At 53.1% G+C, this 13,672-nt stretch overlaps 3 protein-coding genes across 3 annotated transcripts; 2 read left to right on the forward strand and 1 right to left on the reverse strand.

The window, feature by feature from the left end:
• Positions 1-1,182: 1,182 nt before the first annotated feature.
• On the reverse strand, positions 1,183-5,238 carry TGME49_273840 (brix domain-containing protein; the record flags this gene model as incomplete). The annotated part of the gene is made up of 5 exons (XM_002365944.2): positions 1,183-1,453; positions 2,235-2,600; positions 2,888-2,972; positions 3,413-4,109; positions 4,636-5,238. The coding sequence occupies 5 exons, from the start codon at positions 5,236-5,238 to the stop codon at positions 1,183-1,185; spliced, it is 2,022 nt and encodes a 673-aa protein (XP_002365985.1).
• Positions 5,239-6,715: 1,477 nt separating this feature from the next.
• TGME49_273830 (hypothetical protein) lies at positions 6,716-8,306 on the forward strand (the record flags this gene model as incomplete). The annotated part of the gene is made up of 2 exons (XM_002365943.2): positions 6,716-6,896; positions 7,446-8,306. 2 exons carry the CDS (start codon positions 6,716-6,718, stop codon positions 7,613-7,615), a joined length of 351 nt encoding a protein of 116 aa, XP_002365984.1. The 3' UTR covers positions 7,616-8,306.
• A 35-nt stretch (positions 8,307-8,341) lies between these two features.
• On the forward strand, positions 8,342-10,535 carry TGME49_273815 (hypothetical protein; the record flags this gene model as incomplete). Its single annotated transcript, XM_018781702.1, has 2 exons — positions 8,342-8,948; positions 9,292-10,535. 2 exons carry the CDS (start codon positions 8,342-8,344, stop codon positions 10,401-10,403), a joined length of 1,719 nt encoding a protein of 572 aa, XP_018636739.1. The 3' UTR covers positions 10,404-10,535.
• Positions 10,536-13,672: the final 3,137 nt, after the last annotated feature.

A 13,672-nucleotide genomic window follows, 5' to 3' on the forward strand; every position in this document is an offset into this window, starting at 1 on the left:
AGGCCAGTGTCGAACTAAATTTACGATCTGATCGTTTTAGTTGCGTTCCTATCGTGACCTCGAGCGTGCCTCCTGCTTCGCCAGAGAACTCTCTCGGTTAGATCTAGAGGGCCTTTGATTTTTTTCTGCGCTACTGGACCGCTGCATTACGGGATTTTGACATATCTTTTCTCTCTGCACTCACAAGACTCAACTCCGCGGAGGTAGCACCTCTGCACTCAAAACCTCACGACAGGGTATTGTCCAATAGCGCAACGCATTTCAGAAACGACGCTGGAGCTGCTTCAATTAGTGAAGCACAATGCAGCAATCTTGCATGCGGGTCGGCCTTAGGCTTTTCGAACCTTCGTTAACGCAGCTCAATTACGGTCTTCAACAAGGGTCGTGTGTTCTGGTTTGGCTCCGGAGTGTATTTGGGACCCGGATACTCTGGCGACTAATATCAAGCTTGGAAGAACTAAAGAGATTGCGCAGTTTTTAGGCGACACAAAGCGACTGGCGGGGACTTATTCCACCGAAGGTTGTCCCTGCGAAGCCGAAAAACATTTTCATACTATCCTTTATAGTTCCCGTGCGGTTAGCGGAAACGGACAGGATCGCTGGTCCGCTTGGATTCTGCGACTTCCCTAAAAGTTGGGAGCCTGCACGCTTGTCGTTGATTGTCTTGACCCGACAAAACAGCAGATGCCAACACAGAAGACCGCATGTCTGTGCATTCGTACACGTCGTGGTTCATGCGTGGAGCTTCATACTGATGGATACGTATGCAAGGACGTAGCCGTCAAGATATCAGCATCTATTTGCCTGCGTGCTTCGTCTGTAAGGATTTAGTGCAAATCGCCATGCTTAGTCGTGCGCCGACTGACATCTGTACGTCGATATGCACTGGCTGACATAGACACTAGAGAATGCGATTTATGAAACCTGCATTGTCGCTCGGTGAGCTCTGTTGTTTCTTGGCATGTTCTGTTAGCATGCATGTTTGAGTAGCGGAAGTGGAGCCAAGCAGAAGGTCGCCGTTTCACTCCTGGTGGAACCAGAGCGTGAGCAGCCTAGCAACGAACGCAAGAGCGACATTGCGAGGCCAAGGCCCGCCTATGGACAGTTTGCGAAACATGCTTAGACTCTCTCCTCGCGCCGTTTCCACGGGTGTCTAGCCATAGTGCTTTTTCGGATCCCCTCTCACGTTTTCCCGGAAGCGTTTCCACTTTGCTGCTTCGCCTTTTTGTATTTTTGGAGCACCATGTCGGCAGACGAAAGTTTCTTTTTCCCGCCGCGACCCGCCGTGCCCGCGTGGGGCTTTCCTTGTTTTTTCTCATCCTTTCCCATCTTGGCACTTCCCCGCTTGTGGCTCTGATGGCCGCGCGCAGACACCGTCTCAATGACGCTCGAGCTTTCTGCTGGCGGGTCCACGGTCTTCTTCCTCTTGCTCTTGAAGGAAAAAGGATGGAACCTGCAGAAACGAGGACAGACGCGCCACGCAAACCCAGTAAAGAAGCCGTTTAGGCGAAAAACGCGTTGAAAAGCGACAAACCGTCACGCTTGGCCAGAAGGCAAAATTCCCACTGAGCAGCCACAGTGGCACGGAAACACTCGAGCGAAAGAAGTTGCACGAGGGTCACCCCCCAGCAGGGACCCCTTTCCGTGCTAAATTGCATGCAACGTGCATGCGGAGAAGCGAAAAGTAACAACTCAGACAGAGCTTTGATGGACTGCGTGATCAGCGAACAAAGTCGAACAAAGGTTTGTGTCCAGTGCCAACCGGAACGGGAGCTGCAACAGGCACTTTTTCCAAGACCGAGCAAGTCACTCTGCCGGTCTCGGCACAGTCTGTTCTCTTCAAGAAAACATCGATCGGCATGCACGTCGGCAAGCATGCAGCTGCTAAGGACGCCTCATGCGTTTGCCTCCTGTGCGACGGTTGCCTTCGTTTCCGAAAACCTTTGTCGCTTTTCCAAATGTGCCCCCATAGATTTAATTTGCACGTTTGATGAAAAACTAAATGCATGCATGTTGATGCATCTTCGGTCACCCCCATCTGTGTATGGACAACTTCCATATTTTCCTGCATACCACGGGAGAAAAGTAACGAGTGAGATACGGGCAGACAGAGATGCGTTCGCAAAGTCATAGAGAAACGCATTTCTTTGCAGACACAGTGAAAAGCTGCAGAAACGTTGAGGGACCCCGTGAGGCATCTGAACAGCGGCTCAGTTGGTGTGCATCCATCTTACCTCTTTCGCTGCCTGCCCGGTCCAGCCTCTTCATTGTCCTCTGCCTCGTCGTCTGCAGATGCATCGGCGTCGTCGTCTGTGTCGCTGTCTCCATCGGAGTCCGAGGCGTCTACGCCTTTTGTTCTTCTCTGCCTCTCTTTTCTCCCTTCCTCCCCGCTTTCGTCACCTGAACCTCCCTCGTCTCCGCTAGAAGCAGCAGCTCTGGCCTTGCCATTGGTTCCTTCCTTCTTCACTCCCTTCGTCCCTGACACCTGCTCGTCTCCACTGCCAGAAGCGGCGCTAGAACCGTCGCTGTCGTCTTCTCTGTCTCGTCTCTTCTTCTTCATCTGCAGCTCTACAGCCCTCTCCATTTCCTCTCTCTGCCGCCTGCGAAGCGACACCGGAAACGCGCAGCAATGCAGTTGCCCGCAGTGGCGAAAAGGACGCAAACTAAAAACGAAACTAAGGTGAGAAACCCCACAGAGGCGATGCATGCACCGGCGAGTGTGTTAGCGAAAACGACGCTGCCGACGAGGATGAGGAGAATTCAGCAGTCCACAGGGTGCATACACGAGAGGACAATTCGAGAGGCAACAAATCGAGAATGGAAGAGCAACTACACCCGGTGGGAGCAGAGCATCGCGATGGGCACGAGGGCGCCACAAAAGCCTTACTGTCGCTCGGCCTTCACAGCCGCCTCCTTCGCCTTCAACATGCGCAGCTCTTCTGGAGTCTTCGAAATAAAGTGGTGATAGAGAACTGAAAGAAACCAATATCACAATGCGGAGAGAAAAGGAATGCCATCACGCATGTACTACGGTCTCTGCTCCACCAAACGTGGAGTCCAAACATACAGAGCTACCTCCACATACGAACGCTTGCACGTAAATACATCGACGCTCTTGCTTTTCAACTTGTGACTCTATCTATCTATCTATCTATCTATCTCTCTACCTGTTTACCCATATGCATATATACATATGTAGACCCATACATATATGCCTGTATGTGTGTTTATATATATATATATATACATATTTTTATATAGGTTCTTCGTTGAGATGCAAATGCGCCTAGACGTTTTTTCGGCAGTTGGAATCAGTTCCCGCGAATTGCGTTCTGCGCGTTTCCTCTTTTTCGCTCTGTTCGCGCGAAGCACTGCCGTCGGCGTTCCACGTTTGACCCCCTGGTTTCCACACCTCTTCCGGCGCAGACGTCCTCCTCGATTTTGACAAGTTGCAGCTCCATTCTGGGTCCGAGTTCGACAAGCGCAATGGCCATTCTCCACATTTCGTCTCTGTGTCCCGCGTCCTCATCTTCGTCTCCGTCTTCTTCGTCTTCTCGCTCGCGCTTCTTTTTCGCTTCGCGGAGCTCGCCGTCAGCGCAAGAGCTGAGCAGCGCGTTCAAGCCGCCCTGCGGCTGGTTCGTTCTCGCAGGCGCGGGGCAGGTCGCCTTCGCAGTGCGCGAGTCGAACGCGACCACCGTCTCCTCTTCCTCGGCTTCGCTGTCTGAGAAACAGCTTCCGCGGCGCTCGCGGTGGAGAGTGATGTCGCAGATATCCACGTCTCTGCGCTTGAGGCGCGACTGCCGCTCCTCGTCTGACGCCTCGCTGGCATCCCGTAGGGCCTCGCCGCTCTGCAAACATGCCCGTGCATGCGCTTCGCGCTCGCTCTCGCGCTGCGGCGTAGCCTCGCGAAGGCCCAAACTCCTGAAAATTTTCCGCTCCACTGCCGGCCGCGACGCCGCCTCCACGAGACGCCGAACGCCCGACGTCACTCCGGCCGCGCGTCTGACGATCGCGTACTGCCGAAAGAGGTATGTGAAACGCGTTTTCGACGACCCAGACGCCGGCGTATGCTGGCGCCGATACAGCGCAACGCGCCGGCACTCCGACAACTAAACAGAGAAACCAGACAACACACACCAGAGACGCAAGAGGCTTCCGCACCGCGACTCGCGACGAGGCCGTTATAATAAGAGACGGACTCGAGACACAGATGGACGCTGGACGGCGCAGCTCCGAGCCGTTTTCAAGGCGCCGTGGTGGAGACAGACTGGAGACAGATAAAAAAAAGGAGACACTTTAGAGGGGAGTCCAGGACAGGCGAGAGCGAGAGGGACGGTCGCCAGGGAGAGGCAACAGACGGAAGACACTGTGCTCAGTGCCGCAGAAACGCTCTGTTCCCCAGAGAGGCGCTCAACTGTAAATGTGCGATCCCTTGGCCACAAGATGTATGTCTGCATACAGAAGGGTACTTGGGTGTTCCGTCCATCTGCGTTGAGAGGCTGGCAAAACAGTCAAGGACTTTTTCTGTCGCTCCACGGACGCCTGTTGTCTGCTGGTTTGTTCGATTTCCGTCTCTCACGTCTCTTTCCTTCGACTTGCCGTTTTTCTTCCCCACTCCCTTTCGGTCGCTCTCACCGGCACAGTTTGGACGTCGATTGCAGGGAAGACGTTTTTCATCATTTTTGTGACGAGCTGTTCGACGTCTTGGGCCTGGAGCGCAGCTCTGGCGTTGCCGGGGTCGCATTTGTCTCCTCCGTTCCTCTTGTCTCCAGCGCTGCCGCCACTGAAGAGGAGCAGCGCGGGCGACCTGAAGTCTCTGGAGTCGTTTCTCGCCTTGAGACCGGCGGCTTTTCGTACGTCCTTCATCAGCGAGAACTTCGACACTTGGAAGGTGAGTGTCGGGCCGCTCGGCAGCTGCGCAACTTTCAGGTAGACGCCGGCCTCGGTTTGAGAGACAGCCTGCAGATGTGTGACGCCGAGGAGCGAGGAAACGGCGACAAAGTCCTTGAGTTTGTTGCTGCGCTTCTCGCGAAGACGCGAGCTGCAGTATGGCGACATCAGCATGCGCAGGTCTTGGACGAGGAGCCTCGCGGCAGGCGTCAAGCGCCCCCGCTTCACCACGAAGGAGCACGGTGCCGAGGGAGAAGAAGACGGCTGGCGAGCGTCGCTCTCTTCCTCCCCTGCGGCGCCGCGCGCTGCGCGCCGCGAGGACTTCCCAGGCCGACGGCGTCGCCCCATGCCGCGAAGAAAGAGACAAAAGGACGCGAGAAGACAAGAAACACGAAGAGAAGAACCCAAAAGCAAGAGCAGTGAAGAAGACAAGATATCGAAGACAAAAATACGAAGGCTGGAGGGAAGAGAGAAGAGAATGAAGGAGGAAACGACAAGACGGGGAAATATATATATATATATAGAGAGAGAGAGTCTTTTCTTCTTGCTTGAGTCTTGAAGGCCGCGCTGACAGTTGAGATGAAGAGCAACGATGGGCAAAAAAGGGAGTTGCTGTGGCGCGTCTTGGGCCAGTGCTTGGAAGACAAGAGCGGGAAGTGCGACGAAGGAGGTAAGAAAATAAACGAACGAGAAAGAAGAAGAGAGACTTCTGGACAGATTGCGGAGCAATCGGAGAGTTGCGGTGCCCGACCAAGCGCGGGAGAGGGGCGAGGAAAGGGGGTTTTGAAGGCCTCGACCAGCTGAACCGACACTCGCGCAGAATTGCAGAGAAAAAGAAAACGGTCAGTTCCGTTTGAATTCTCTCTCGAGAAAAGTCAATGTGAAACACTCGACCCTCGAGCGGGGATTCTGTGGGGCAGAGGTTCGCAAACCGAACCGGAGAGGAGGCATTTTGGGGAACCTACGCCCTGGGTCCTACAGTAGGAGCCCTCCACCCCCAGGCTGTCGAAGAGGGGCACAACGAATTCAGAGTGACCAAGAAAGGAAGAGAAGTTCGAAAGGTTCCCGCACACCGTCTTGGCTTCTCCAGTGAGATGTGACTTACACTCGACGCTGTCGTCTGTTCGCGGCTAGGTTCGCGAAAAAACGCGCGGTTGCATGCGGAAGCCGCCGAGGTCAAAGCCCCAAGCGGGCAGACACACGAAACAAGTCGCTTCAAGCGCTGAAACGTGGTTTTGTTTCAGTCTTTAAAGTGTCATTCGACGCGTTTGATTCGAAAGAGACGGGGGGCGCCAAGCTTCTCCTACTGCCTCTCCGGTTTCCCCAGTGCCGCGCGCCGCGATGTGTGCCGGAGGGGCAGCAGGCGGACGGCGCCAGCCGAACGGAGAGACACAACGAAAGCGTGACTTTTTCCTTTGAACCGTCATTCGCATCTCTGCCAGTCTTGGCCGAGGGTTCCTCTTCTTCTTACTCCTTCGTTCTGCGTCTTTGCGGCTGAGTTCTCGATTCTCTAAATGCTTCGTTCCAGAAGCAACCCTCGCAATGAACGCGAATATTTGGGCTCCTCTTCTTGTACCTTCTTGGCCTTCCCACTCTTCATCTTTGATCTAAGGTCGAGAAGGACTTTGCTCGCGTCTCTCGTTCTTCTCTGTTTTCTAACATCTGTGTAGAGCCAGGCATCCACCTGTGCATACAGCCACAAAGCTGTACGTGTCTACGTTGTATCGTCTTGTCGAATGCACGATGAAGAGCGGTCTTCCATCTCTTTATCTTCTGCATCCTCCTTTTCCTTCGCGATTTTTTTCTTCGTTGTTCGGTCCTAAGCATGAGTCTTCGCACGCCGGCGTTGCCGGAGGATTTTGCCTACTTTCCTGCCTGGTACGGGCGAGTGCCTTCTTTTGTCGAGCTCGCTGATTCTTCGCACAAGCTCTCCTGCGCCGAAGAGTGGTTTTCCTGGAGAGTCGCGAATCTGAACTCGCTCTACCTGACAAGCATCCACCACGCAGGTGAGAACGCATGCGCAGAACGAGATCGACAGAAACACAACGAAGTCGTGAGGACAACTCTCCCTGCATCTGCGCTCCACACTGGCGCAACAGCATGCAGTTCGCCTCACAGACTTCCTCTCTTCAGTGCACGTTACTCGTCCTACATCAATCTACATAGATGTGTGTATATGCATGTATGCATGTATCTATAGTCGTTGCACATGGATACACAAGTACCTATATATATATATATATATATATACATAGATAGATACATAGATAGATACATAGATAGATAGATACATAGATAGATACATAGATAGATACATAGATAAGCTACTAAACATATATATATATATATAGAGAGAGAGAGAGAGAGGTATGCATAAGGTCGGGAGAACATATATGTGTGGGGACTGATGGGCAGGTGTTTCGGTGCACATGGAACCGAGGAACGCGCTGAAAGCGATTTGCATGTGCTTTGGCTCGGGGATTCGATCGCGTTTACCTGTCGAGGGCGAGCGGCGCATGCGGTGAGAACTGTTTGGAGCTTTTGTTTGTTTCCAGATCACCAACTGGCGCGAGTGTGGTTGGAAGGTCTGGACGACGTGATGTTCTGTCATGCGCTGAAGCGGATGCCCCTGGCAGAAAGACCTGGAAGCATGCAACAACGATTTCGCATCAAGTATCCCCTCAACGACGTGTGGACATATCGCCAGCTCCCTCCGCATGCGTAGACAAAGGAAGAGAAGGTCGTGAAGGACCAACGCTTGTGCACCAGGTCGAACGACCCTTTTGCGCCTGAGTGAAGACACTCAGGCCCGGTTCAGACCGACACCAGCAACTGGTCTGTCGCGGTCGTTGTGCCGTCTCGTGCTCTCCCTTCTTGCTGTATTTCGAGGCTTGAAGGCGGTCCTTCGCCTCCCTGAGGCTTCACGAGAGAGTCCCGTTTTCAAAACAGAAACACTGACAAGGACCGAGGAGGCGAGACCAAATGACTGAAGCAGACGCCTGAGGCAGCGGCGACGGAACGGCAGGCTGTGGCGCATATGTCACACTGCACATGAAACCGACTCTGTTTTGACTAACTGCGACGCCTCGCCTTCTCCTATCAACTCAAAGTGCTTGCGACCATACTTTCTCTTCGATCTGTCCTTGCCTGCCCGCACGGAGCTGGGAGTCTCCTGTCTCCACCGATTACACCCCGTCTCGCAGTTCGCTGGCACGCATGTGTGTCTCCGCGTCTCGACGGTTGCAAGGGACACAGGCGGAAACGAGGCAACTCCGTCTATACGGCGACGTCTGGCCGTAGCGCGTGTATACATTTGCATGCACAAGCCTTTGTGTTTATGTGGACTCGAGTGCGTGGGTGAGCATGGGATTTTGTGCCTGAGTCGAGGCGGACGAGTTGGGATGCGCACGTCCCTGAAAAAGCATTGCTTTTCTTTGAGGACAGGCTTCCGATGGTGGGGGAACACAGCGCTCGCTTGCCCTCTCTCAGCGGCGGACTGGAATGCGTTGACTTCGTCCAGTCATCTTCCCAAGCTGCAAGAGAGTCGGACTTCGGCGGAGGTCTCGGGGACTTTTGGAGTTTCAGTCTCGAGGAGCTGTGCAGCGCATCTTCTGGAACGGCCGCCGAGACACTCGCCTGGCGGGAGGTATCACAGCTCTTCATCTCGTGGACAGAGACTCGCGAGAAACTGAACCTAAGGAAGAACGCTTTGACCACACGCTTGCGACGGCTGATGCTCTTTCTGCCGGGGCGACGTGACTCTCGGACGAGACATGCGGCCCCGGTGTCGGTGCGGTGTCCCGCGCAGAACGCAGGCGGTCTCCAAGAAGAAGATGAAGACATCCAGAGAAACAGAGAGGCTAGGCTCGTGGAGGTTCTATGTCAGGCGCAAGAAGAAACAGAGGCTCTTCAACTGTTTGATCGCTTTTTCGAGCTCCTTGATATCCGATGTGGACGCGAAACGCCCTACGCCCTCCCCCGAACACTCGACCAGAGGAACGGAGGCGGCGAAGTGAGACGCGTGGATGAATCGCGGAGCGAAGGCTGGCGGCTGGGAGGTGAGAACGCAACTCTGTGTTGTGTAAAATGAGAGAAACAAGGCGAGGTAATGGGGTGCAGAACTTGTATCAGGTCGTTTTTCTTCTAGGAAAGGCGTTCTCGATTTGGGTTGGGGAACGAGAAGCACAATGAGCAGTTTCCGGAAAATGAAGAGAGAGTGCCCCCGGACGGGCGCCAGAACCGACCGGAACAGGCCGAGGAAGTGGCTAAGTCAGCAGGAAATGTCAAGTCTCGCCCCGTTTCCTTGTGTTTTATGCCTGAAAGGCAGCTGTACTGTCGTCCGATTCTTTGTACTGGCAACCAGTGTTTTCTTCCTCTTCCTGTCCCTTTGCTTCTCGCCAGGCCAGTCCAGCGGGCAATCAACTTCACCTGTCCATTCCGCCGCTGACGATCGTCTGAGAAGAGAAAGAACGTCGACGCGGCAAGCTGCCTGTGTCGGTCAGGCGAGCATTGACGAGGCGAGACTGGAAGTCGAGAGGGAGGAGTTTAGTCCTCTTCCTCTTGAGAATAGTTTAGGGTACGCTCGGAAAATATCTGATTTAGAGGCTCATGTAAAGCGTCAAATGTGCGAGTTCTTTTCGCCTTCTCAGGACACCATGACTGATGCATCTGCAAAGGGAGACGCATACTCACTAGAAGAAACGCTGAATCGTTCGTGCTCGCCTGTGCTCGGCGAGATGAACCAGATACCTGGCAGTATAGAGCAAATGCTCCAAATTCAGATAGAACGCATTCAGACGATTACCAGCGACATGGCTACACTTGTAAAGGGCTTTCTGGAGACAAGAGTTTGCGTATCTTCAGCGCGTTCTAGCATGCTGACGAACTCTGACAGAAACTCTACAGCAGGTCACGGTTCCGCTGCGAATGACAAACGAGGAAAGGGGCCGAAGGGTGTTTCTCCTCCGCAGGAAAAAACTCTCTTTACTCGCGGGTCCCAGGGAGGTTCGAGAAAGACAGCGCGGAGTGCTGCGGGAGAAAGCGTGTCTCTCTCGCACTTCCAGTGTCTCGTCCAGTTGCGGCTGCTCTGTGAAGCAGGCGCACAGTCTGTCTCCAATGAGCAGTTTCCGGAAAATGAAGAGAGAGTGCCCCCGGACGGGCGCCAGAACCGACCGGAACAGGCCGAGGAAGTGGCTAAGTCAGCAGGAAATGTCAAGTCTCGTCGAGCACAAGCAGAAACGGTTCGTAGCGCCCTGCTGGAGACTTCAAGTGCCTGCGCAGCGATTCTGGCTTCCACAGGGGAGGCTCTCAAGTTCTTCGGGGCACTTCAAGTAGCATGCAGCAGTGGGGAGTTGTGGGAAGAAGAGAGCGAAGCTTCGGATTCGGGGTTAGAACGCTGTCGCCGTTTTGCTAATGACCTTGACCAGCTGCTAGACCAGCTGCCTACATGTACCCGAGCACTTCAGGTTGCGTCGCGCCTCTGTGGCGCCACACAGGTTTCAGCGTTTTTCTGAGCGTTCGACCCGAAATACATCACAGTGTGACTCAACGCCGGATGCTCCTGACGCCAGTCGATTACATGATATCAGCAGAACTGTTAAAGAGTACAGCACTTCTGATCCCAGTGTTAAAACCGTTATATTTCCTCACAGAGGCCGTTCTTCCCACTGTGACCGAGCAACACCCAGACACCTACGGGTACATTAGTCCTTCAGGTCCCTAAAGCATCGAGAATCAACGTACTGCCGCCAGGTTACCTGAATTGTTCTTTCGGCAGTGGCTCTGCACAGGTCCATTATGTGAGCCCTCACTTCCTCAAGAAAACCGATGTACGCAAGCCGTTCTCTGTTCGGGACGTACCATCGGTTCAGATTGACCACGCAGGAGGTTCTGTAATTAATGTTGCGTTTTACGTTGTTGTCGGTTGCCGCTGCCCACACAGCACCGGTCTTCTCTCACGGTGCACTGCAGACGGAATGCTCTAGCGAAGTCCCAATCGATGCAGTACACAAAGCCTAGATACGTCCTCAAAAAGAGAAAACCAGTGATGCCACTATCTCGAGCTGTCCTGTAGCTCAAACAGGTACCAAGTGTAAACCACTGAAACATGCCCACGGTCCCCTGCAGGAAAGCCGCTGGTTGCAGACAAACTTCAACTTCTTTGAAGCGAGGAAAATCCACCGAGTCGCAAATGCCTGTCAGCGTTGTCTTCACCGACCTGGTAGCCCAAGCACTGTGCGTACAGAGTAACTTATGAGTCAGTTTCCAAGCAAATAAACAGCGCGAGCATTCAGAAGAACCCCGATGTTGATCAAGAGATGCCTTGTCGGCCACTGAAGCTCTTGAGACACTCGTGGACCAGAGGGAAGCCAGAGGTAATGTTCGACGAAAACTGAAGGACTTTAGCAGTCAACATTACAGCGGAGGCACATCCGTCCCGGAATGAGTCCAGTTCTGAGATACAGTCAGCCAAACGTCTTTATGATTGATGTATCCCACCACCCCACCGGACTGCGTAAAACAGCAAAGAGAGTCAAATGCCTTCCAAACGGAGACGTAGTGAAGAGTCAGTTGAGATGTTGACCTCCTGGAGGCTGTCCCACCTGTTTTGTGAACCTTGTAGACAAGGGCAGTGGGCAATGCATTACTGATTGCCTCAATGATATGATTGGTTTCAGCAGCTTTCGCTTGTTAACATAACAAGAAAACACATCTTGTGTCCCCGAATCGAGAACATTTAAAAAACGGGTTGCTCGAGAACAACCGCTACACAGGACAAATGAGAATGTCTCTTTATATTCAGCACTCCACTGTAAACCATAGAGCCAAGTCTAACCGTACAGACATTCTGTCACCTGAGAGACAAACAGATGCCAGATTCGCATGAGCCACTCTCATTTAGTACACCAGGAAAGCAATGTAGAGCCCGGTCACAAGGCCCAAAGATAATGCTATCACTGCGAGAGGTCCAGCGATCTCTTTTTCATCGAGACGGCTTGGTATGCTTACGCAGTAGATGTAACCAAGCGTGCTTGTCCATCCGTGGGTGACAGCAAACAGAAACATCACGATGACATACCACCAGAAGTCATTAATGACTGGAGCCCCTTCAACCTTGTAGCCTAAACAGAAAGGTACATAGAATATGGTCCGAAACAGCACAGCCGGCAGTAGCCACGTCCGCGGCAGCATGAGCCACTGAAGCCGCGTCGTCGCTTGGGAAAGGTCAGGCAGCCAGCGTCCTGCAACATCTCCAACGCTAAAGACCCCGAACAGAATCAGAAAATGATTAGATATGTTCTGAGAGTATTTCCATAAGACAGGCCCGACGCGAGGAAAGAGATTCATGGTAATGAAGAAGTTTAGGAAAATCGACAGTAACTCAGGAAACACGGTCTGTAATACGTGCCATTTGCTATACAACTCGGGGGCACGATGTCGAATCCTCCGTGACGAAGGTTCGGCACAAGCTTCAACTAAAATAGGGCTAATCGGTTTCGCCCCTACATCCCCGTGTACAACAGTGGACATTCCTTCCTCGTCCGAAGCCGCTTCAAGGTCTACGTCGTCGCTTTCCGTCACACTGTTTTCAACCGCCTCAATCTCTGCCGCAGCCTCATCTATTTCGCGCTCCTGTTGCCTGCGAACCGAGAGGCGCATCCTCTCAGTTCGCTGTTGACTAGCCTTTTTCAGTGCACGGCGCGCCCAAGGTTGCTGAAAGAGATACGAAACACTGACCGCGGAGAGCAGAGCTACTAAAGCTGAAAACAGGTAAACCGTCCAAGCCGTCGTTTGGACGCCAACACGGGTGTCCAGCGGGAACACGGCGAAGCCGAGCAGAGTGCTAAGGAGGAATGCACCGACACCCGCCAAGCCTTGGCCTACGTAGATTGAATAGTCAGAGAGAGAAGCATCGCAATTAGGAAAAACAGACTCCTAGAAGATTCCTCGCATAACATACGCGTGACCGAAACCGGGAGCGGCATTTGCTGCCAAACAGACTGGTTCTCAATCTTCGCGGTAACGCACAGCCCAGGTCAGCTCCTGCGTATCCTCTGTGTCGCCTCAGAATGTCCTCGAGAAGACGAATGGCCAAACGTAAGGCTAACGAATGCTGGTCGCGCACTGGCACAGGCATTCATCCGTGAGGAACACGCTGCCGTAAACTCGCTGTCTAGCAAGCGGAGGAGGAACTCTACGAAGGATAGCTAGGGCACATCGCATATGACGACGGCTGTGCGTTAGCTTTTTCGTCTTGCTTGGTGACTGTGTGTGTCTGAACGTGAATCTTGTCTGTCGTGAGTTTTTCCAAACAGCTGCTATTTTGTTGGGGAAGCAGTACCAGCGGTATGACGCCTTACCTACAGACACGGCGCCGACACAGGTCTTTGGCATAGCCCCTGCAATAGCGAATCCTGCGCCTTGGAATAGCCCAGAGCTTAACCCCGTTAGAAAGCACATCAAATGCATTCCTGTGATGGCGACCGTTTCAGGTAGATAGGCGAGGACGGGTGTTAAGATAGAGAAAACAACTACACTAAGACAGCCACCGATAAAAAGTAAGCTCTTTCTCAGCGCCCCAATCCAAAGAAGACAGGCTTGAACAAGAAGGATGGCGATTTGAAACATGGCCAGAAACGAATTATCCCAATGCGTGGCGCTGTCTGGGAACAACTGTGCGCTTATATAAGGCGCAAGATTTATGGTAAAGTTCCATCCGACTAGGGACGAAAACCCTAAAAGGCCGAAGACGGTGTTGCCAATCCGTGCAGCCTTGGGTGAG

This window comes from Toxoplasma gondii, chromosome VIII (assembly GCF_000006565.2).
Source record: "Toxoplasma gondii ME49 chromosome VIII, whole genome shotgun sequence".
Classification (NCBI taxonomy): domain Eukaryota; phylum Apicomplexa; class Conoidasida; order Eucoccidiorida; family Sarcocystidae; genus Toxoplasma; species Toxoplasma gondii.